Raw genomic sequence first — 22,874 nt, forward strand, 5'->3', positions numbered from 1 at the left:
CCTATGCAAATTGCTTATTCTGAACCAAATAACTTTGGTTTAGTGTGCGCAGCTTCAGTGACTTCAGTGCTTATTATACTGTCTGTAAGGTAAGAAACAACACGACACACAGAATGCCAATCACTATTGTTTCTATACTTGTTCACAATTGCAATCACAAACTGTGAATTTACATTCAGTAAACCAGACTGTTAACCATTGTTTTCTTAACTAAATTTATTTTTGTATTAAAATATTTGCTAAATTCTCTAGCCCTTTTGTCTCTTTCATAAAAAAATAAGTGCTTTTAGTGGGGAGAGAGAAAGGGGAAAATACTGAAGTATTTGCTAGCAGAGTTCAAGACAATATTTCCTAAACACAAATGTAATTAAACTTGGATATTGCATTAAAATATGGCTACCATTTTTAAAAAAATTGTTGTGCAGAATAATTTCCCTTTTAATTGTGGACTTTCAGTGCTATATTTATTTTCCCAATAGAGGAAATAGTAACTTCCATTATTATTATTCTGTTACTTTTTGCAGACACTTGTGAGCACCATTTCTGTTTGGCGTTTCCCATTGTGTGCTGATCCTGGAACCATGAAAATGTATTTCCTGAAACAGTCTGAGCAACGATGGAAAATGTTAGCTTAGTATTAGAGCTTCTAAGAGGAAAACACCTATTTAAAAGAACTTTTATGTATATAATTTTCCCAGGGAATACTGAGGATTTTTCTTTCCACCTTTGAATCATTAAAGGGAGCATGGGTGCTAATCTGGTATTGCAGTTACCATGTTATGGTAACCGCAAACTTTTTGGAAATCAAAACAGTTAAAAAATCATAGAGCAAGTTTTATTTATTACATTCCAATAAAAGTTAAAATGAAGGACTGAATGGTTCAGGGAAACGGTATTGGAATATGGAGGGCGAGAGAGAGACGGTCGGGGAAAGGGGCCCTAAAAGCCCCATGTCTGGCTGGCAGAGGATTTCTCTTCTGAGAGCACTGCAGAAGACAAATATAAGGCTGCCTCCTGAAGACCCCACAAAAGCCCTGGCACAGTGCATATGGAGGAGGGTGGGCCTGAGAGAAAGAAGGGCATGTCAGGGACAGGGCCATAGCACACTGCACTGCAGAGGTTCCCGACAGTGCTGTGGCCCATGCGGCAAACTGAGGAGGCTGCTGTAACTTACACAAGTCCTCAGGGCCTGTCAGGGGCTCTTCAGCCTTTGGAGGAGCGGAGGATCAGTAGGACGCAAAGGTGATGAACAGCCACCTTTGCCCTCTCCCCGTCGCGTTCTGTGCTGTGCCTCTGAGATGTATCTCACGAAAGCCTTTAGTCTCTTGGAACCTAGTCCTGTGCCTATTTAAGTCAATGGAAAAACTCCCTCAGACTTCAATGGTGCAAGAGCTGGTCTTTGGTCAGTGGGTTGAATGCAACCCAGTCATTACCATCTGTTGTATGGTATCTGTGAAATACAAGAGTGATTTCATTCTAGGTGCCAGAGGACAAGTCTCCATTTCCAAAATCCACAAAGCCCCTCGTAAATGGTGCTGATTAATGCCCTTTTTGGCAATATAAGCAAAGGGGTCCCGGACTGAACTGGAAGAGGGAGTAATCCCACGAGGTTCCATTTGCAACACAGCATGAGAAGCTTGCACTACTGCTGCATGTGTTTTTTCTATTCTTTAAACATCTCGAGTCTCCAATGCTTTTAATCCAGCACTAAATTCACTTAAGCTACTTTATAGAAAAATAAACTTGGGATAAAGAAAACAAAAACCTTGCAAGATGTAGCTTTATGGCAAGCACATTAACTTGGTTCCTAAAACACCAAAGGTAAAATAAGTACAACTGGCTGCCTTCAAATAAACATGGACCAAAATTATATAAACAGGAGCTAGAAACACCCCCGCTAGTGAATAATCTGTTCAGATCAGCAGGAGAGCAGTAAAAAAAAACTAAACTAGATAAGTGGGAATGTTTTCCACATGGCAGATCAGCTGGTGACTCTGACTTTCCTTTGTGATCCTGTGGGGAACTTGGAGCAAGAGCTTTCCCTGGTTCTACTATTCCGGTGATGTACGCTAGCATTTTATTAAGACTCTGGACACAAGTTATAACGGTTCTCTACTCAGTGTGCTTCTCACAAAGTGTGTTCTCTCTTAGCAAAAAATAAATAAATTATCCTGAATATCAGCAAGGCTTACAGTAAAGTGAACACTTTAAAGTGCAATTGTCAGAAAAGGGACACTAAAAGTGGCATTTACTTACCCAACAGATCTTCTTTTGTGGGTATTCCAAATCATGATAGCTGCTCCATTTGTTTTTTTTGTTATATTCACATAATGTGTTTGGCACAGCGCAAGATACAAATATAAATCCTGATCCTGCAAGACACACTTACATCTGCACAGAGCTCTGTTGAATTCAGTGCAGTTCTGCACAGGCACAAAGATGCACTCTCACAGGTCCAAGTTTATGATCTGGGCCCAAATCTACAAAGGGACTTAGGTATTGCAATGCTCAGCATTGTAATCTCTGACTTTTAGGACTGTTCCCAGCTGAGTGGAGTGGCTGCCTGTCCTGGTGCAGCCGTGCCACCAGCACTCCAGGGAGCCAGGGGGGAGGCGATTGGATAGAGGGCAGGGCTGTGTGGATAGGGGTAGGGGCAGTCAGAGTGTGAGGAATGGGGGGGTTGATGGTTGAATGGGGGCAGGGGTCCTTGGGGGGCAGTCAGGAAGGAAAGGAGGGGTTAGATGGGGCGGCAGGGGGCAGTCGGGTGGGTGTTCCAGGGGCGGTCAGGGGACAGGGAGCGGGGTGGGGGGGTTGATTGGGGCAGGAGTCCTGGGGGGCGCATCAGGGGCGAGAAGTTGGGGGCATCAGGTAGGCAGCAAGGGTCAGGCCATGCCTGGCTGTTTGGGGAGGCACAGCCTCTCCTAACCAGCCCTCCATACAATTTCCGAAACCTGATGCAGCCCTCAGGCCAAAAAGTTTGCCCACCCCTGGGTTAGAGAGATGCCTAAAAATGGGGTCCACAAAAGGCAGCACACTATGTGAGGAGCCACCTAAACTAGCTGATAGCAGATAACAAGGAGAGGGATGTATCCTAAACCCCACTGATTTTTAGGGAGTTAGGCACCTAAGTCCTGACTGGGGGGAGCTGCCTATCTCTGCTTGGGATCCACAGCTGGGAACCCTCTCCTGGAAGGGAAGTGCCTAAGCTGTTTCTTGCAAGAATGGTGATGGCACACACCTGTCTCCACACACAATGGCCTTAGGATGGGGCAAGAAAGAAATTTCCCTTGTGGCCAATGACTGGAGCACTCACCTGAGATGCGGGAGACCCTCTTGCTTGATGAGCAGAAGGGGTTTGAGCATAGGTTTCTCTCCTCTCAGGTGAGTGCCTGAACCACTTGGGTATGGAGTTACTCTCTCTGGCCCAATGCATATTTAATGATTAAATTATTTATATATGTGGAGTAGCTTCCACAAGAGAGAATGAGGCAGACCCACATCAGAACATCCCAATATGTTTAATGATCACGTATGTAATTCTTGTCACTGATTTGTGTATTTTTGTCTGCATGCCCAAATTTGGGACCGAGGAGATAAACATGAAACTCCCAGATGCTGTTACTTAAGACATTTATTTTTCAGTGCATGACAGTGCTTTCAACTCACAAAATTTCCACTTTAGCAGCCTCACAAAATCTTCTTCAATTATAAAATAAACACCAAATAGGTTTTGATGAAGTACAGTAACTGGAGGTCATATAGTACAAGAGTTTATCACTGAGGACACAGGTGTGGCCTCTTATAGTCTTTGCACATGAGCTAAGTTGTCAGGGTACTGTAAATAGCTGTGCCAGAGAGAGGAGATGAAGAAGCAGTGTGAAGAAAAACAAATGGGTTCATTTTATTTTTTTATTCTAGCTCATCTTCACACACACACAAAAACCCAGTGTGTGGGCTGCGACTGGAACAGATTTTTCTTAAATACGTGTTGGAAACAGAATATGAGTTTAGCAACAGCCAAGAGGCCTCCTTCAGAAATGAATGGTCAATAAAGGAAGTGGTTGCTTCTTTTCATGTTGTTTGTACTGTAGCTCTGCTTTAGTGAATAATCTCTAACATTTTTTTACCTGCAGAAATTTTCTCTCTCTGATTCAGACTAGGCTCCAGTAGCATGAAAGTATTTTCTTGTCTTATGTGGACTCAGCTGGGCCAGTTTAATGTTACGTGAAATAATATCATTTCCCTGACTGTCTACCCTTTTCTTTTTCATTTATGTGTTGATCATGATCTAGAGCTTACAAGATCCTGTAAATAAATTAACTGAGAGAGCTGAAAAGGAGGAGGATTTGCAGACTGCAAGCACCAAATCAGTGGAGGATCAGGAGAGTCAGTAAGTCACATCTCAGAACAATGTAGTTTTTTCATCCATGCTGTGCTTTCCAATTTATCTTTGGGTTTGTCTGTTTTTTTAAAGGTTATTGTGCGGAGCCTGTCACGCTTATAAGTGTAAATACAGGCTCACTTTATTTGAACACTAGAGATTTGGACAAATAGAGATGAAAGTGGAGGAATTCCTGTAATACTTTAGTGTATATTGGAGAACTCCAGCCAAGGAGCCAAGCACAAAAGTTTTGTCGTAAACAAAAAGTGAGCAATGTAAAGCAAGTACAATTATGCCATTGAATTAACTGCTTTTTGGTTTACTCTTTCTATTTAATAAAGGGGGGAAATGCAGAAAACTGAAAAATAAAGAGAAACAGTGAACAACTTAATTCAAGAGAAATGATAATATTGCACTCCATCCTTTGTCCCTTTCATGCCCTCTTCCTTGCACCTGGGAACAGGAGCTGAATTCTTGCTTGCTTTAAGCACTGATTAGTTTTTATGATGTATACAGCATTGCCTATTAATCCAGTACAGCAGCAGGTACTTTGTAAAGAGAACATCTAAGTGAGCTGATTCTGTTGTTACTTGAGTTACCTGTGGCTCTGAGGTGAGAGGGATATATGAATTGGATGTATGTTAATCTTCGGAGCGGCTGATCAAAGAATGGGAGAACCGGAGGATGAGATGTGATCCCTCTCCTATGGACACATCAGGATTCAGTTGTGAGGGCATATAGTGATGTAATCCTGGTGCCACCTGTTGTTTTGACCATCCAAATAAAGTACCTACGTAAGGATCGGATGTCAAAAAATTAAGAACGATTTGATTGCTAGTTACTGGGTTTTGTTTGGCTGGTTTTTAGAAATCTTTTGGAAAGACTGTTGCATTTGTAAACAAATAAAAGAATCTGAAGACATTACCCACTAGCTAACAGGTTTTAAGTGAGTCCTATTTGGGTGTTAACAGGTTAGAAAGGACACAGCCAAGTGACCTTGTGCAGATGTCTTTTTTCACAGCACTATTGTGAATCCATTGCTTGTAATGAGACACTAGTAAAGAATCACGGAAAAAAAATTCTCCTTAAACTGAAGAAGGAACTTCTAGAATAAGGAAAAGAGTATTAGGAATGAGCTAGTTAGTACGTAGTCCTATCTTGAGTGCAGGGGACTGGACTAGATGACCTCTCGAGGTCCCTTCCAGTCATACTTCTATGATTATTCTCTGAAGCTTCCCCAGTCCCCCTATTGCCTGAATTCCTGCTACAGTTTAAAAACAAAAGCAAAACAGTACACCTATCCTGAGTGCATGAATCGTGGTTCATGCAAGAGGTCTGCTTTGATACTAGACATAGTATTGTAGATCTTGCCAGAAAATACATTAGCTGTCATGTAATAGGCACACTTGCTTGTGTCATGGCTTTTTTCAACCCTCTGTAACAGAGAAGAAAGAACAGTTTCCCTCTGTCATTTTCTTCCTTAAAACAAAAATATTAATAACTATTTCTAAGGCTTTAGAAAAAATAAGTATAAATCCCCATCAAATCACTAAAGCCTTTTAAAATATATTTTAAATATCTGACTTTGCAGGGTTGGAATTGAACTCACTAGCTTGCTTAATGAACTTACATTACTCTCATCAGGTCATTTATTCTTCTGGTATTCAACTATGAGATCATTGGTTTAAGTCAATAAGACAACCCCTTGGCCTTTCTGCATTTGACAGCTGTTGAATTTTACTTATGTTGTGAACACAAGTTAAATTAGCACGGCTGGGGTTTTTTGTTTTGTTTTTAAATAATCTTAGGGCTCGTCTACACACACAAATTGTACTGCTTTTACTATACCGGTATAGTTAAAGCAATGCAACCCCCACTACTGTGGATGCAGTTATATTAGGCATATATAGATAGCTATATAGATAACTGCATCCATTTGGTAAAATATACCACTAATCAAAATGGTTATAATAAAAATTGTGTGTAGACCAGACCTTATGTTGTCTGTTCAGACCATCAGCACTGTTGATTCATTCTTTCCAAATCTATGCTAACACTGACGTGGATGTAACTTGACGAGTCAGTGGACTTGCACTAGGAGTGAATCTGGCCCATACTATTTAATTGCTGCCATAGACCCAAAGGGCAGAATGCAAAATGTTTTCGTGGGGGATGGTTATAGCTCCTTAGTGTTAAGTGGGCAAAACTAATCTGGATGCACAGAATCCGGTTGTATATTGTCCATAACAGATTTTTAGGTAGATAAAAATGGGACTTAAGCCACTTGACAGTTTCTCTTCAACCCACTTTAATCTTTAATAAATTTTGCAGACAAAATATTAGAAGGCAACAACTTTACTTGGGAAGTAAAGGGATTAATGTAAATTACTGTTTTATTGCTATTGATGTAATGTTATTGTGGTACAACTGAAAAAGGAAAGGTATCCAAAGTTCTACCTTTTACAAGATATGACACTAAAACATAGAAGTGTGCTCTTAATTTTTTTCACTCTCCAATTTAAGGTTGATTTCATTAGATGAGGAAAACCACAGCAAGGAACCAACCTATTCAGGTATTATTTTATATCTTAATCTTTCTCAGTTGTGTTGATCTATGTAATGTATGTATTACTTTCCTCAAGCTATTTCATAGAGATTCATAGAATTAAGCCCAGAAGGGACCATTACATCATCTAGTCTGAACTCCTGCGTGTCACAGGTTATTAAATTTCATCCAGTTGCTCCTGTTGTGAGACCAATAACTTGTGTCTGCCTTTCTGGAAGACGTGTTTTAGACATCCAGTCTTGATCTGAAGAGTTGGAGAATCCATTACTTTCCTTGCTAGTTGGCTGCAGTGGTTTATCACCCTCACTGTTAAAATTTTGTGCCTTATCTCTAATTTGAATTTCTCTGGATTCAGCTTCCAGACATAGGTTCTTGTTATATAGTTTTCCACTAAACTAAAGAGCCCTTTTAATATCCAGCATTTTTTCCTTTTGGGGGGTACTGATTCACTTTCCTGGTACACTGAAAAGTGACTTGATTTCAATCTTCTGTTTGACAAACTAAACAGACTGAAGTCTAAGTCTCTCAATATAAGATATTTTCTTCACCCCTTGAATTTGCTGGCTCTTTTCTGCACTCTCTCCAATTTTTCAACATCCTTTTAAAAATGTGGAAACCAGAACTATGCACAGTATTCCAGTATTAGTCTTACCAATGCCAAGGATTACGTTAGTCCTTTTTGCCTCAGCCTGGCACTTGCAGCTCATGTTGAGTTGCTTGTCCGTTATGACCATAAATCCTTTTCCGAGTCACTACTTTCCCAGGATACAGTCCCCATTCTATAGGAATGGCCTGCATTCCTTGTTCCTACCTGTATAATCTTCCATTTGGCTGTATTAAAATGCATTTTGTTTCAATAGGCCCAAGTAAAAGGTGATCCAGGTAACTCAGCATCACTGCTCTGTCCTCATAACTTTCTGCATATTTTTGTCATTTACAGATTTTATCAACAGTTATATTATAGTTACTTCCAAATCATTGATGAAAATGTTGAATAGGTTCTAGTATAGTATTGATCCTGTGGAGTCCCAATAGAAACGCCTCCCATTCAGTGATGATTCCCCGTTGGCAACTGCTTTTTTGAGATCTGTCAGTTAGCCATTTTTTAATCCGTTTAACCTGAGCTTTATTGGTATTGTATGGTGCTCATTTAATCAGAATGTTGTGCGGTACTAAATCTAAACACCTTAGAAAAGTCAAAGTATATTACCGCCGTGCAGTTCCCTTTATCAATCAAACTTGTAATCTCATCAAAGAATTAAATCAGCTTTGTTCAAGAAGAACTATTTGCCATAAAACCGTGTTGACTGACAATTTAATTATATTTCTCAAAAACAACAAGGAGTCTGGGTTTTTTACCCACGAAAGCTTATGCCCAAATAAATCTGCTAGTCTTTAAGGTGTCACCGGACTCCTTGTTATTTTTGTGGATACAGACTAACACGGCTACCCCCTGATAATTATATTTCTGTCCTTTTAATTCTTTATCAATTAAATTCCATATGAGCTTTTCCATTATTTTGTCTGGAGTTGATGACCAGCTAACCAGAAACCAGCCCATGCGATCCTTCTTCCTTTTTTTTAATATTGGCACATTAGCAAACTTCCATTCCTTTGGAATTTCCCTGGTATTGCAAGATGTATTAAAATTTAATATCCGTGGGCCAGAGATCTTCTCATCCAACTCTTTTGGGTGCAAGTGACCTGGGCCTGTTGATTTTAAAATGTTTATCCCTGGTAGATGTAGTTTACTCAGGCCCAGATCTTCAGAGGTATTCAGGCACCTAACTCCTATTGAAATCAAGTCACCATTGGTGTCAGTGGGAGTTAGGCACCTGAATATCTTTGAGGATCTGGGCCTAAGTTTCTGATGGACCAGAAAGTACTTCGTCATCTTCATATGACACAAGTACGCAATCCTGCTTCTTTCCAAATACCAAACAGAAATATTTATTGAACACTTTTGCCTTTTCTCTTCATTATTACCAGTTTTACCATCCTCGTCTGGCTATTCCCATTGCTAGGATTTTTATTCCTGATCTACTTAGCCTCCTTTTTATTGTCCTTAGCCCTGCAGGCATGGATTTTTTCTGTGATGTCTCTAGCTTCTGCTATCAATTTTCATAAGTTCTCATTTATAACGAGTGCTATCTAAGTCCCTTTATTCCATTTGTCATATTGCTTTTTAAAATCTCTAATTGCTGCTTTCACTTTGCCACTGGTCCCAGATGGGCTTTTAGCCAAAGTTGTCATTGTTTAATTGTGGCTTTTTGGCCATCTATTAGCTCTTCCTTAAGCACTCCCATTTTCATTCAGATTTTTTCTGTTTAAGTTTTTCCTCCAATAAATTTTCTTAGGCAATCACCAACTTCCAGTACAGTTACTGATTAATCTTTATCCTTCATTATGAGATCCAAAAGAACGTTACCTCATGTTGGGTGCAATACCTTTTGTGTTACAATAATTATACAAATTTTCTAAACTGTTTTACATGCTGGAGGTCCCATGCAGCCAGCAGTATCTCCACATTGAAGTCCCCCATAATATTTTTTCTTTTTCACACCTTACGGACAGGTGTTTAAGGAGTAACTGCTCCTCCTCTTTCCCTCAAGGCCACACCCCCTTGCCAGGCCAGAAGCTGGAGTTGGGCCACCCAGGGAGCCTGAGCTGCTTTGGAGAGCCCCAGACCCTACACCTGCCCTGGGCAGAGGGCCGGCGGGCCTGGGAGCAGCCCCTGGCCCATGTTCATACCCTCCTGGTGACTTTTTACTGTTTATTTTATCAATTTGTTCCAAAACCTCCTCTATTGACACCTCAATCTGGGACAGTTCCTCAGATTTTTCAGGTAAAAAGAATGTGTGGGAATCTCCCTCACATCCTCTGCAGTGAAGATCAATACCAAGAATTCATTTAGCTTCTCCCCAAGAACCTTGTCTTCCCTGAGTGCTTCTTTAGCACCTTGATCATCCAGTGGCCCCACCGATTGTTTGGAAGGCTTCCTGCTTCTGATGTACTTCAAAAATTTTTTTGCTTTTAGTTTTTGTGTCTTTTGATAGTTGCTCTTTAAATTCGTTTTTGGCCTTCCTAATTATACTTTTACACTTGACTTGCTAGAGTTTATGCTCTTTTCTATTTTCCTCAGTAGGATTTGACTTGCAATTTTTAAATGATGTCTTTTTGCTTCTAACAGCCTCTTTTAGTCTGCTATTTAGCCATGGTGGCATTTTTTTGGTCCTCTGACTGTTTTTTCTTGGGGGCGGGGAGGGGGTATATACAGTATTTAGTTTGAACCTCTATTATGGTGTTTTTACATAGCTTTCATGCAGCTTGCAGGTATTTCACTCTTCTGACTGTTCCTTTTAATTTCCGTTTGTTGCTTCCTCATTTTTGTGAAATTCCCCTTTTTGAAGTTAAATGCTAGTTCTTCTTTAGTATTTCCCCCTCTCTTAGGGTGTTAAATTTAATTACATTATGGTCACTATTACCAAGTGGTTCAGCTACATTAATCTCTTGGACCAGATCCTGTGCTCCACTTAGGGTAAAATCAAGAATTGTTTCTCCCCTCTTGGGTTCTAGAACTAGCTGTTCCGAGGATCAGTCATTAATGGTGTCTAGAAATTTTATCTCTGCATCTCATCTTGAGGTTACATGTACCCAGTTAATGTGGGGATAGTTGAAATCCCCCATTATTATTGTCATTTCTATTTTTGTAGCCTCTCTGTATCTCTCTGGGCATTCAAAATCATCACCACCATACTGGTCAGGTGATGGATAGTATATACCTACCGCTGAACTTGGTTTGACTTGCTTCATGTGTTTGGTTACAGCTGAAGATAGGAAGGACATTCTTTCTACCTTAGGAGAAAGCTTTGACCATAAAGATAATTCAGGTAACCTAGACTGAAACTGCTTTACTTTACAATTTATAACTATTGATTACATAAGGAGTCAATGAATGACTAATAATTTTTTGTGCTTTGCTTTTTAACCACTAGGTGCCATAGATGATTTATTAGACCTGAAACCTGAAGAAAGTGGTATGTGAAATTCATGCATATCTATTTTATCAGTTTTCCAAAAGCAAAACACCAAAAGTATTTTTAATCTTATCTTTTTCTAAATGAGATCATCCACCTACAGTACTTAAATAGTGTTAAAGAACTTCAACTCTGCATACATAATTTGTGGGCACTAAATCTGATATTGAAATAAAAAGTAAACCCTATTGAATACAATAGGATTTACAGTACTTCAATTTATTTGCCAAAAATATAATTGTCTTTCTGGCAAAGGACGTAATTCATATTTATTTCAGTGGGGCTAATGTTATGCACGTTACAGTGTCATTCCCGTCATTCCCATAATGTTTAATAGCCCTGTCTTTTATTCTTCTTTGCTTTTTATGCCCACCTGGTCATTATAGTTGGTACTGACTCTACAGCTGCTATAATTTGTTTTGGAAATATGGCAGATATCAGTACCAGAAACAACTGATTTGAGCACCTTTAAAAACTGAAAAGAACTCTTGAGTTCTCTGACCCTCCTTGTTGATTAAAACAGATATGCTGTTCTCATTCATACACGGGAGAACAATCTATAATATATACCCTCTACTTGTATCCTCTGCTGCTTAGACTAGTGTCAGCACTAAGGAATGAGCAGTGTTCACTGTTCTTTCCCAACTGTGCTGTTTTAGCCTTTTTCTCCTACCCCCGCTTCTGTTTAAGAAGGTCCCAACTAATCACAATGACACCCTTTATGTACCATACTATCTTATGAAAATGCAATAACACTTGGTGCAATGGTTTCATTTGCTCCTAATTTACTTATCTCAGAAGACCACACAGACTTTTGTGACTCAAAAACACTATGTAGCTGAGTCAGATAGATTGGTGAATATATTTTAGGCTATCTGAGGAAGAGCCTATGAAGTATAGAATTCCAAATGGGAAGGAGTGGATACAGATAGCTTCACTTTAGTTAAGACAACGGAACTGTCTGGGGGGAAAAAAGATTTTCAACCAAACCTTAGTTTTTGCCAAAAAATTTTAACAAAATATGTTGCAAATTTGTTTTGAATTTGCTGAATTTTTTTTGTAAAAAAAAAAAAAAATTGACATTTTTTAAATGAAGATTTTTTTGATTCAAAATGAAAAGTCATTTTGAAAGTTCTGTTTTATGCTTCAAAAATTTTAAGAAGCTCAAAATCAAAACAAAGCCATTCATTTCAAGTTGAACAAAATGTTGCATTTTGGGTCTAAATGAATTTTATTATTTTTTGGGTTTGTGGAAAAATTCAAAAAAATTCATTTTCAGGTCAATCCAAAAGTAATTTTTGGAATTGTCAGAAAACTGAAAAAAATAGTTATTTGCACAACTCTGTTTCTAAAGTGCTGATGGAAATATTATCCAGGGCCATGGAGATGCAGACATAGTGATGATTCCTCAGTCACATGTGTACTAGAGAGCCCCAGAATCTCCATGTATAAACGCTTAAACGTGATGAGTTTTTGTTTTGAGGCTTAATATTGTGTCCCTCTTGTGCCTGGTAGTGGCCTTTTTCTCTCTTTCCTTTTTCCATCACTTCCACCATCTTCTATGTCGAACATTCCTACTGGAGTCACAGGTAAGGCCTGGTCTATGTACAGGTTTTGAACCAATGTAACAATTTCTGAAAGAGTTAGATCTGTACAGTCCTTAGCATGGTGGCGGTTATGCTGGTATAAAGGTGCTTATGGTGGTATACCTTATTCCTCTAATTTTATGAGAATAATATCTACTGGTATAAACACCTTGATACCTGTACAACTGCATCCATGTGAGGGGGGATTTTACCACTTTAACTCTACCGGTATAGTTAAAGTGGCACAATTTTTGTGTGTACACACAAGTCCTAATTCGCCTTCTGTGTTGTTGAGCCCTCATGTTGCACGTTATTCTTCTCTCTCCTTTTTTTTTTTTTTAAATACCCTACAGAATGAAGCATGGTTCCAAAGGACACATACATGTTACGTGTATTCAAACAGACAAAAATGGAATGTGATCACAAGATTTTTTTTAATGTGGTGGTTAAACATTTTCAGGGCTAAGAGCTGTGTGTGCAGGCAAGGAAAGGATATGGTGGGAAAATGCGCAGCGGAGAGGAAATGGTGGGTAGAAAGCAAAGGAGGAAAACAAAAAGTAAAACAAATACGAAAGTGTCGGAGGGGGGTATGAAGTAAGAAAATCCATAACTTGTGACCTAGTACAGCTACCACACTAGCATAGTCAGAAGAAATTGAGTTTTCAGATTTAAATCTTCATGTATAATTTCTTCACTAACTAGGTGTGACACACATGAAAACTGCAAACTTAGCATGGTTTTGATCTGAGCTGTATCACTTGAAACCTTCTTCCTGTTGTGGTCAATTTAATCTGTGGTGAGGTGCAGTAATGGTATCACATTATCACTAGTAACAAACATTCTTAATACACGTTATCTTCTCCTGCTAGTCTTGAAACTTCATGAAAGTAAAACATTTCCTGCTGAAACACTAGAAGAATATGAGTGCTTAGATATCAGAGTGATAAATGCCTGAGAAATACTAGAGAGAGCACTGTTGTTACCATAGTCCTGAGTGCACTGTAAATATATGGTACTGGTAGATGAACTTTGAAAAGTTTTGAAGGTATTAATGTTCTTAGCCACTCCTCTGAGATGAGGGAGGTGGGGTGAAAATCTCATGAGAATAGGTTTTCTTGTGATACTTCTGGTAATTTCTAATAGGAATCCCAGGAGAATAGGCTTTTTTGTGCTCTTTCCATTTTTGATCCTACCTAGGAAATGCAGAGCCATATAAAAATGTAAATTAAAAAGATGTTAAAATGTTTGGATTTTACCTTAATATGGGCTAAAAATTCAGGCTGGTTCTTATTTTAGAGGAGCTGGTTTCCTCGTTCCTCATATATAGGTGTTTATATTCTCCTATGTGATATTAACTCATGTCCCTTTAAAACTCAAGTTCTCCACTGTGGTCACTTCATTGTAAATCATTATGGTCATTAAAAAAAGAACATATTGAAGTAGGGAGTTACATTGCAATAAAATGTAGTGGCCATTTTCCCTCAAGAGATCCTGTTGTCCATTCTTATGATCTCTTATGCCAAAAACATTAAAAGCATCTGTAATCTCTACAGTTGTATGTAAGCAGAAGTGGAGGACAAAGAAAGATAACTAGTCATCTGAAGCTTTGCAAAATGAAGCTGCCTCTTGTGCTTTCACATGCCAGAGGTATACATAATTGAGGTAAAGTGTTCAGTTTCAGTACTGTGGTAGCATCAGACTTATAACCAACACTAGGTAGAAGATGGAAACCACTGTTTTCATTATCAGAATACTCCCTCAATGTACCTGAAGTTCTAAACGTTTCTGGGTGAAGATGAAAGTAACATTTGTTGGTTAGATATAGAGATGGTTTCTTTCAGTTTGAGTACTGGGACAATATCGGATGTAAACTAGAGGGTTAATAGTTATGATCAGGAATTGTGTGTGCTGTGTATGTCTGTGTTGGGAGGGCGGGGGGGAGTAGACTTTTTAAAAACACTAACCTAGCAGCTTCTTTAACCACAGTTCCCTTGATATAGAATGGGAAACAGGTCAAGAGGATAACGAGGGTTAAGCACTGGGACTTTCAAAAGTACTCAGTGCTGTTCTTAAAATTAATGGGAGTTTTAACATTGACTTCAATGGGAGAAGAATTAGGCCAATGCTGAGTGTCTTTGAAAATCCCCCTTCAACATGTCTAGTATGCAGTTTTCTCAAATAGAGACCCCCAGCTGATCCAGTCATTCACTGGTGGGTCAACAATCCAACTGAACAAATATTTGCTATATATTTGAATCTTACGCAGGCAGCCTTCTATTTGTGGCATGCAGCAATCTGATTTAATTTAAGGTCAAGTGAGTCTTTTTAGAGTTCACATATAACAGGGACCCAGACAGCAAGCAGAAAAGCAGCCTTCTAGAGTTTATTAAACCTTGGACTATACAGTGCTTTGTTTGTTGTGTAACCAGCAATTATGAACTTGTATTGCATTTTAAATGGAAAAAAGTCTCAGTGGAGGTAATTGTTTTCAGGTACCTATCAAAGAATAGCTTGCTGCATAAGCTGCAACCGAACTTGTCCACAGAAACTGGGTTTGGAAGTGGGAAACCATAGACATCCATACCGAGTTTTCAATCTGAATATTATTCAGCGTATTAAAACTGAATTGAAGTTTTCTGTATTCCACTTTGTTCTTCATTTGTTTCCCTGAAAGTTAATTCATCTCTAGTAATTTGTCTGGTTCCCCACGTTTTATTTAAAATCAGCTTTTAAAGACCATCTTGCAACCTCCCTGGAGCCTGAGTCTGGTAATAAGGATAATATGGTATTGCTGAATGAGATCCTCAATGCTTCCTCGTTGGATGAGGGGGAATTCAGCAGAGAGTGGACAGCTGTCTTTGGAGAAGACCCGCTCACTGAGCTCTCCACTGCCTCTTCAGGCGGAGACATGGAGAGTGCTCCCTCATCAGCGGCAGCACCCTCAGGCTTTCTTCCCTCACAGCTCTTAGACCAAAACATGAACGATTTACAGTCCTCTCTACATGGTGAGTGGGTGTCTTGCACTTACGTAAGTTTTTCAAGATTTGGGACCTTAGTCTTGCTCTACTTCAGTTCCCAATTTTTGTCCGTCTTGTCTATTTAGAGCAGTGGTTCTTAACCTCTACTGATTTAGAGTGTAAACTCTTATGGTATGTCTACACTGCAATAAAATGCCTGTGGCTGGCCCATGTCAACTGACTCCAGCTTGGGCTGTGGGGCTATAAAATTGCAGTGTAGACATTCAGGCTCGGGCTGGTGCCCGGCCTCTTGGAATGAATGTCTACACTGCAATTTTATAGCTTTGTGAGCGTGAGTCAGCTGACATGGGCCAGCCACCTTTGTTTTAGTGCAGTGTACCAATGATACCCTGAGGGCCAGAAATTGTCTCTTACTATATGTACATATAGTATCTCTCACAGTGGGGCCTGATCTCAAATGGAGCCTCTTAATACTGAAGTACAAGTTGTTGTTGTTGTTTTTTCTAAAGGAGAAAGCAAGCCAGTTTTATTTATAAAAGTTCTTGGTTAACAAACAATAGCTCTCTCTAGGTTTTTATATTCCACTGCAGATGTAGCTATCTCGTTCAGCTGCCCTTTTTAAAGGGAACATTAGCTTTCCTCTTCCTATACTTTCAATCCCATTTACTTATCCATAATAATTAAAGGACTCTTATTAACATTATCTGTGTAGACCTATCATTCAGCTGGAGAAAAATGTACAACTTGCTGGTTCCATTTCTAAATTGAATTGTGGTAATTTTTTTTTTTTAACTTCCCACATTTGCAGGGATGAAAAGGAAGCTGCTTGACTTCCTTACTGTCTCACTGATAATCTTTTTGTCTAGTCATGACATAAAGCCACTCTCAGTGAACTGCCAAACCAGAATAGACTCAAGGCCAACAAATGCTTTCAAATTTATAAATTGCACTTTTTTTTTTCCCCTCGGCAAAATTCCTCTCTCTAACTTGCTCTATAGTGGTAATGGGAATATACATGTACAGTACATGAGACTACTTCATAAAGATATGCTGGTAATCTCTTAAAGCAGTGCTTTTCAGATCCAGCATTTTGTCACAAAAAGCAGCAGTTTGTATTGAGGACTTTTTTTTACGTTGGTTTACTTGCTGAACTGTCTGTTCTAGTCAAGCAAGAGCAAAGTCCAGTATCTCGTTCAGAGGCGTTCTGCTCCCCAAATCTTAGTGCAAGGACAAAAAGGAAAAACAACATGAGAGTTAAATACTGTTCTACAATATGTTCAGATTTGTGGTCTGCCAGTCTCATCAGTGTAAATCTCCCATCAGTTAATTCTTTGAGCCAAATACTGGTCTCACAGAAGTCAGTGGGAGAAAGTTTCCAGGCAAAATTCCCATTCGTTTCTGTGAAATTAGAATTTGGCCTTGTTTGCTTAACCGACTCAGCCTATCCATTGCCAACTATTGGCATATGAATGGGGCTTCTGATTTCTGGTACTAACCAATAAACACTGATAAAACACCACTATGCCAAAGGGGGGGGGGGGGGGAATGTTTATCCAGGAAACTCCAGAAAAACACTGGAAATGTTTACTCAATTCATGTTGCCTTAATCCCTTTCCAAGTGCAGTTTGTTTATATAGGCCAGGGGTTCTCAAACTGTGGGTCGGGACCCCAAAGTGGGTCACAACCCCATTTTAATGGGGTCACCCAGGGTGGTGTTAGGCTTGCCAGTGCCTGAGGCCGAAGCCAATGCCCAAACCTCACCACCCAGGTTTGGCCCTGGGAAGGGGGACTAAGGTTACATGCCTCCTGCCCAAGGCAGAAACCCTTGGGCTTCAGATTTGGCCCCCCACCGGCCTGGGGCAGCAAGGCTGGGGTGTGGCTGGGCTTCAGTTCCCCCTCCTGGGTCATGTAGTAATTTTTTGTTGTCAGAAGGGGGTCATGGTGCAATGAAGTTTGAGAACTGCTGATACAGGCAGTGCCCCTGCTCCCTGGCTTGTATCATTATATCTTGCTGGGTAGTTTAAACCCAGCTCAACTAGAGGGGCAGCAAATTCCTACATTTCTATTGGCCATTCATTAGACGGGGAGCATTGTGCGCATGTGTGGGATTTAAAACAATACTGTATTACAAATTGTGGGAGCAAGTTAAAAAATGCTTCACGGCATAAAAGCCCCAGAAGAATAAGTCCATGGTCATCAGGATTTCATTGTGGAAGACAGCGAAGGAAAGCAGCTACTAGTGTGCAAATATTGTAAAGTTATGATACATATTGTGTGTCAGAAAAAACTTCTACTAGAATTACCAGACATCTGCAGTCTAGAATACACACACAAACCTGAAAAACCCTCCATCCAAACCAGATACCTCTAGCGCTGCACCGGTTGTCCATTAATGAAACTGTGACAAGATTTAAAAGAAAAAGATGAGGAGGTGGATGTGGCACATGAATTTACAAGGGTTTTGGTGCAATCTAGTGTAAGCCTTTCCCAAGCAGATTGACTGATAGAATGATAAATAATAAAAGAAGCCTAACTTAGTGATGTGTACGTTTAAACTTTTAATAGTGCAGGGTCACCTTTTAAGGAGGTAGCGGCCCACTGGTGAGGGGTCTGGGCACAATTGTCCAGTTTGCCTGTATGAATATAGACAATGCATCTCTGCACTAGGCTTCCATCTCTTTTTCCTCCTTACTAGAGTTGGTGACAACCTGCTACAGTACATTGGCAGGGAAAGGACATAAAAGGCCCCTGCCACCTCTAATTTTATGTGATTCTGTGGGCATGTCTACACTTACTGACAGATCAATACTGCTGCAATCGATGCAGCGAGTGTCGATTTAGCAGGTCTGGTGAAGACACGCTAAATCAATGGGAGAGCATGCTCCCATCGATTTGTGTACTACACCTCCCCGAGAAGCATAAGGGAAGTTGACAGGAGATGCTCTCCCATCGACACAGTGCAGTGTAGCCACCACGGTAAGTGGATCTAACTACATCAATTTCAGTTACGTTATTCACGTAACTGAAGTTGCGTAAATTAGATCGATTTACCATGGTAGTGTAGACCAGGCCTATAAAACATGCCGACTCTTTATTTTAATAAAATGGCCTTGGCATTAATTATAAACAGAGGGGAACCGCTTTACCTACCAGTCAAATAGAAAGAGGACAGATCACCACAGTAATGGCAGTTGTCTACTGAAGCGAGCAAGACTCTAGGGTCTAGTGACTTTATCTTAAATGGCCTTTGGAACAGGTTCCAATGGCACCACAACCCAGTATCTGACAGGCATGGCAAAAGATAAGAAAGTAAATAGAGGGATGGAGGAAGAGGAAAGTGGAATACCCTATAACCAACTAGTCTTATGTTCTTATCATAAAAATGAAAGGACTGAAATAATGTGCACCCATTATAGCTACAAGTAGCACCTCAGATAACTGTAAATGAAATAATTTAGGGGGGAAAGTCCTATTTTCCTGTGTGCACATTTAACAGTGTAATATATAACCCTAGTGCTTGTGATCCTGTCTTCCCCTCCTGGCTGAGCCCCGCAATTGCATCATTCCACAGCTCTCTCACAGGAAAAAGAGGGTTGTTTTTTTTTCACTCTGTGGTAAAGACAGGGAGTTCTGGTGCTAAAGTTGGTGGGCTGTGTTCCCACTGTCGACTGTGGTGCCTGTGTGTATACGTTACAGCAGCACTTCGTGTGTAATCATTTTTGCTGTTTGCTTTGTGTAGTTAGTTTTTTCCCTTGCTGAAAAGAATTTTAAACCCAAGGAAGAGAAAAACCACCCGTATAAAATCTTTTTGAAAAGGAACCTAAAGAATAAAGTTCTGGGTATGCTATTTAAAGGTGCTTTAAAAGGACCTGGAATTTTTCAAAATTCATCATTTAAAAATAGCTTCAAGTTAAGTGTCCCTTTAAATACTTCGCTTTAGACAATAAAATGAAATGATGGTCCATGGAACTACACAAAAGCAACAGTAGAAGAAAAAAGTACAGCGTGGGTCAGATTTTAGCTAAATCGTAGTCACATTTACCACAATTAAAATGTTAACAATCCTCCCTCCTACCCACCCATCCTCCTGCCTGACTGGATTGTCTGCACTGGAGCTTCTGTGCACAGAAACTATTTCTGAGTATTTTTTTTAAATGTCCTGGAAGGTGGTCTTGTTAGGAGGGAGGCAGGAAGAGTGCTCTTTTAGGCAGACTGGACATTTGGCTGTGCGATTAGAAAGCACACGATTGCCTTAGCCTGTCGGAACGTGCGACTAGTCAGCAGATACGCTCTTCTCAAGGACCTTGCTCCTTTGCAGAAGTTAACTGCTAATCTCTATGGGAGTGAGGGAGAATGTGAGCAGCAGTAACTGTAACTGGTAAAGGAGTGAGGCTGGGGTATGACTCCATCAACTGATATGAGTATTCTGCTGTAAAGTACCCAGGATGATATGAGTTCATTAAGTAATTACTGTTCATTGACACTAATGCAACTATGTTATTGATTTTTAGGCTGGGCAGCTAACAGAGTTAGCCCTTCATCTATACCACAGCCAGCACAGAAATCAAACAGCCTGAATGTGAACACCAACAAGATGCCTGCGAAAGGTGATATGTTCATTATAAGTGTTTTCTGTTACTCCAAGATGATTTGCATAATACATTTACCTTCAGGAATTGTATGTGCACGCTAATTAAATACTTTAATCACTGTTTATACTTTAGATAGTTGGTGTTGGAAGATATATATATATATATATATATATATATATATATATATATATATATATATATATTCCATCTTTATCTGCTGGCACTAAGCCTGGTGAAATGTAATGAGCAGTCATTTAAGTTCCAGTGAAATAGCAGATGAAACACGGGGGTTTCTGCTTGGAAATCTGTGAGCCGGAGAGTTGCATCCACATGCACTCACTCTGAACTGAGCCTCGTTTGTGCTGAAATTCAGGAAAGACATTATGGCTGATATGGTAGAATAGAGTCCTAACTGAACCTGCTGATTAAGAAGTTATTTCAGTGACGTGCCCCATGTTACAGTAATCTGTGTGCTTTGAGGTGCCTGTAGCAACAAGTGAATTATATTGCAAAGAATGCAATCCTGCATCCTTTACCAGGATAAACCTCCCATTGGCTTTGTTTGGGGTTTGCTGAAAGATTGGGCAAAGTAAATGTAAAGTGTTCGTCATAGAAATTTCTCCTAGAGGATGGAAACAGGGAGATGGGGCGGGGAGAAATTATTTGTATCTTCAAATAATTAGGAAGTTCTCAGATATTTAAAATTGGGGGGCATATAAATACCTATATAGACTGATGTGCTACATGCATTTCTACAGAAATGGGTGGGTATTTAATTTTGTTGCAAGTAATATGTTGAAATGTAATTCATTACACTATTTCTAGAAGGAGATGTATTTTCTTCATCAATTTAACAATACTCATGGCATTCACTTTGGTTGATCTTCTGCATTAAATCAGCTATGTTTAAGAGCAGCAAGAATTCTGACATGGTATATTTCACTATTCCAGAACCTTCAAAGAATCCTAAAGACCTGACTGCTTGGTTCAGTCTTTTTGCTGACCTTGACCCGTTATCCAATCCTGATGCTGTTGGGAAAACAGATAAAGAACATGAATTGCTCAATGCATGAGCCTGCGGCCTATCGTAACTCTCACTCCTCCATTCATTAACACTATCTTTGGGTTTAGAAGACTACAACAAAATCAGTATGCTGTTGTGAAACTATAAAGTATGTGCCATTACAATAAAACTAAAGGGATTTAACCCCCTTTTATATAGGTACAATTATTTGATCTTGTTTTGTATAAAGAGTTTGCATTTATTTTCTATGTGGACTTACCAAGTGAGGTTAAAAATTAGGGCAGAATTCTAGCCATATTAGGATACCTGCTGAAACACTGTCATGGCCTGAGGTGTTGCGGAACCAATGCGAGAGTGAAATATAAATTATAAACCTATTTTTTTATAATGTTTCTTGTGCAAATCAAAAGATCGTGGAATGGGAGAGGCTGCATGAGTCAAATAATGATTATATTTGCCACTACTATGTTACAATGTAAATTCAATCTGTTTTGTTAGTATCCGTAGTGAAAAATCCAAGCTGGGGCTAAATTATTGAAGGATTATATTTGGGTCTGTCAAGCTGCTGTATTCATGGTCTCTCTGATTTAAATTATTAGACAAACTGCACTACACAAGACCAAAAATATTACCCAGAGCGCATCCTTCCTGAGTTTTTCATTGTGCCAACAGGATTTGTACATGCAAAGCAGAAGTTGGGTGTCACTATTGCTTACACACGCCTTGAAAGCATTCAAGTTTTTTGTTAGGAGTAGTTTTCATCAAACTGATTTGATAAGCATGTGTTTCTTGAGCCTGTTGTGACACTAACTCTCCTTTAATAAAATGGTTTTGACAAAAAAGAAAAAAAGACATACTAAGGACCTTCTTTTTTTCAGCTGGAATGTTAGTGTCATTGTTGAGTGCAGGATGCGCCATTCATCTGACAATGAAATCTGACCAGCTTTCAAACAGCAGCTAATAATTCATCTCGTTGCCTCAGGCCACCACTTGCAGTAGGTTGGCAAGAGAACCCTGTACTCAGATTCTTCTGCAACTCATTGTCTCTTCTGCTTCTCCCCGCTCCTTTTAAACTCAAGGACGTTAAAGGAGTGTCAGCCTTCACTTTACCTTTGTAACTTGGGTAAGTTTGCAAAACACACTGTGCAATGTTTGTTTTTCAGTCGATTATACATTTGGGCCCTTTGTTTTAAAGGGACTTCTATCCCATTCCTTTCCTGTAGATGCAATTTTACACCAGCAATTAATTGCATCCACAATTAATTAATCCAAGTCTTCTTGCCTGCCTCATGATCAGTTAGACAACTGAGTCAATGAATCGGAGCCTTGAACTAATTGCTTGAAAACTAAATAAGAACACCACATCCAAGCTTCCCAGGGGCGTGGCAGCTTCCCAGTGCCCGAAGGAGAGACTGCCATGTACTGTAGAGTTGGAATAGTAGGAGAGTTGACTGGGAGATCTCAGTGGCTTTATGTCACCACAACTAGACCCATAAGAAATATAGCGGGAAACAGCCCTGTTCCTTCAGGGAGCTCTTTCATACATCTTTCGCTACTTCTTGGACTAAGTGCCCCATCACTGCATGGCAACCTGACACTTAATCCTTGTCTCATACTATTGATCTCAGTTATGGTGGGTGTGATGGGTTCGGTCACAGAGACCCCCTTGGGACTGTCATCTGACGGGATGGAATTACCTCTGAGCCCGTT

At 39.7% G+C, this 22,874-nt stretch overlaps 1 protein-coding gene across 3 annotated transcripts in view; it reads left to right on the forward strand.

The window, feature by feature from the left end:
• The window catches only part of ICA1 (islet cell autoantigen 1), an 87,596-nt gene extending 66,225 nt beyond the window's left edge, over positions 1–21,371 (forward strand). For all 3 annotated transcript variants that reach the window (XM_048838238.2, XM_048838236.2, XM_048838237.2), the window contains exons 9-15: positions 4,293–4,390; positions 6,905–6,954; positions 10,775–10,837; positions 10,943–10,984; positions 15,297–15,575; positions 20,060–20,155; positions 21,092–21,371. In XM_048838238.2, the coding sequence (XP_048694195.1) occupies positions 4,293–4,390; positions 6,905–6,954; positions 10,775–10,837; positions 10,943–10,984; positions 15,297–15,575; positions 20,060–20,155; positions 21,092–21,213 (750 nt within the window). In that variant the 3' untranslated portion in view covers positions 21,214–21,371. The remainder of the gene's footprint in view (positions 1–4,292; positions 4,391–6,904; positions 6,955–10,774; positions 10,838–10,942; positions 10,985–15,296; positions 15,576–20,059; positions 20,156–21,091) is intronic.
• Positions 21,372–22,874: the final 1,503 nt, after the last annotated feature.

The sequence above is a fragment of the Caretta caretta genome, chromosome 2 (assembly GCF_965140235.1).
Source record: "Caretta caretta isolate rCarCar2 chromosome 2, rCarCar1.hap1, whole genome shotgun sequence".
Lineage (NCBI taxonomy): Eukaryota > Metazoa > Chordata > Testudines > Cheloniidae > Caretta > Caretta caretta.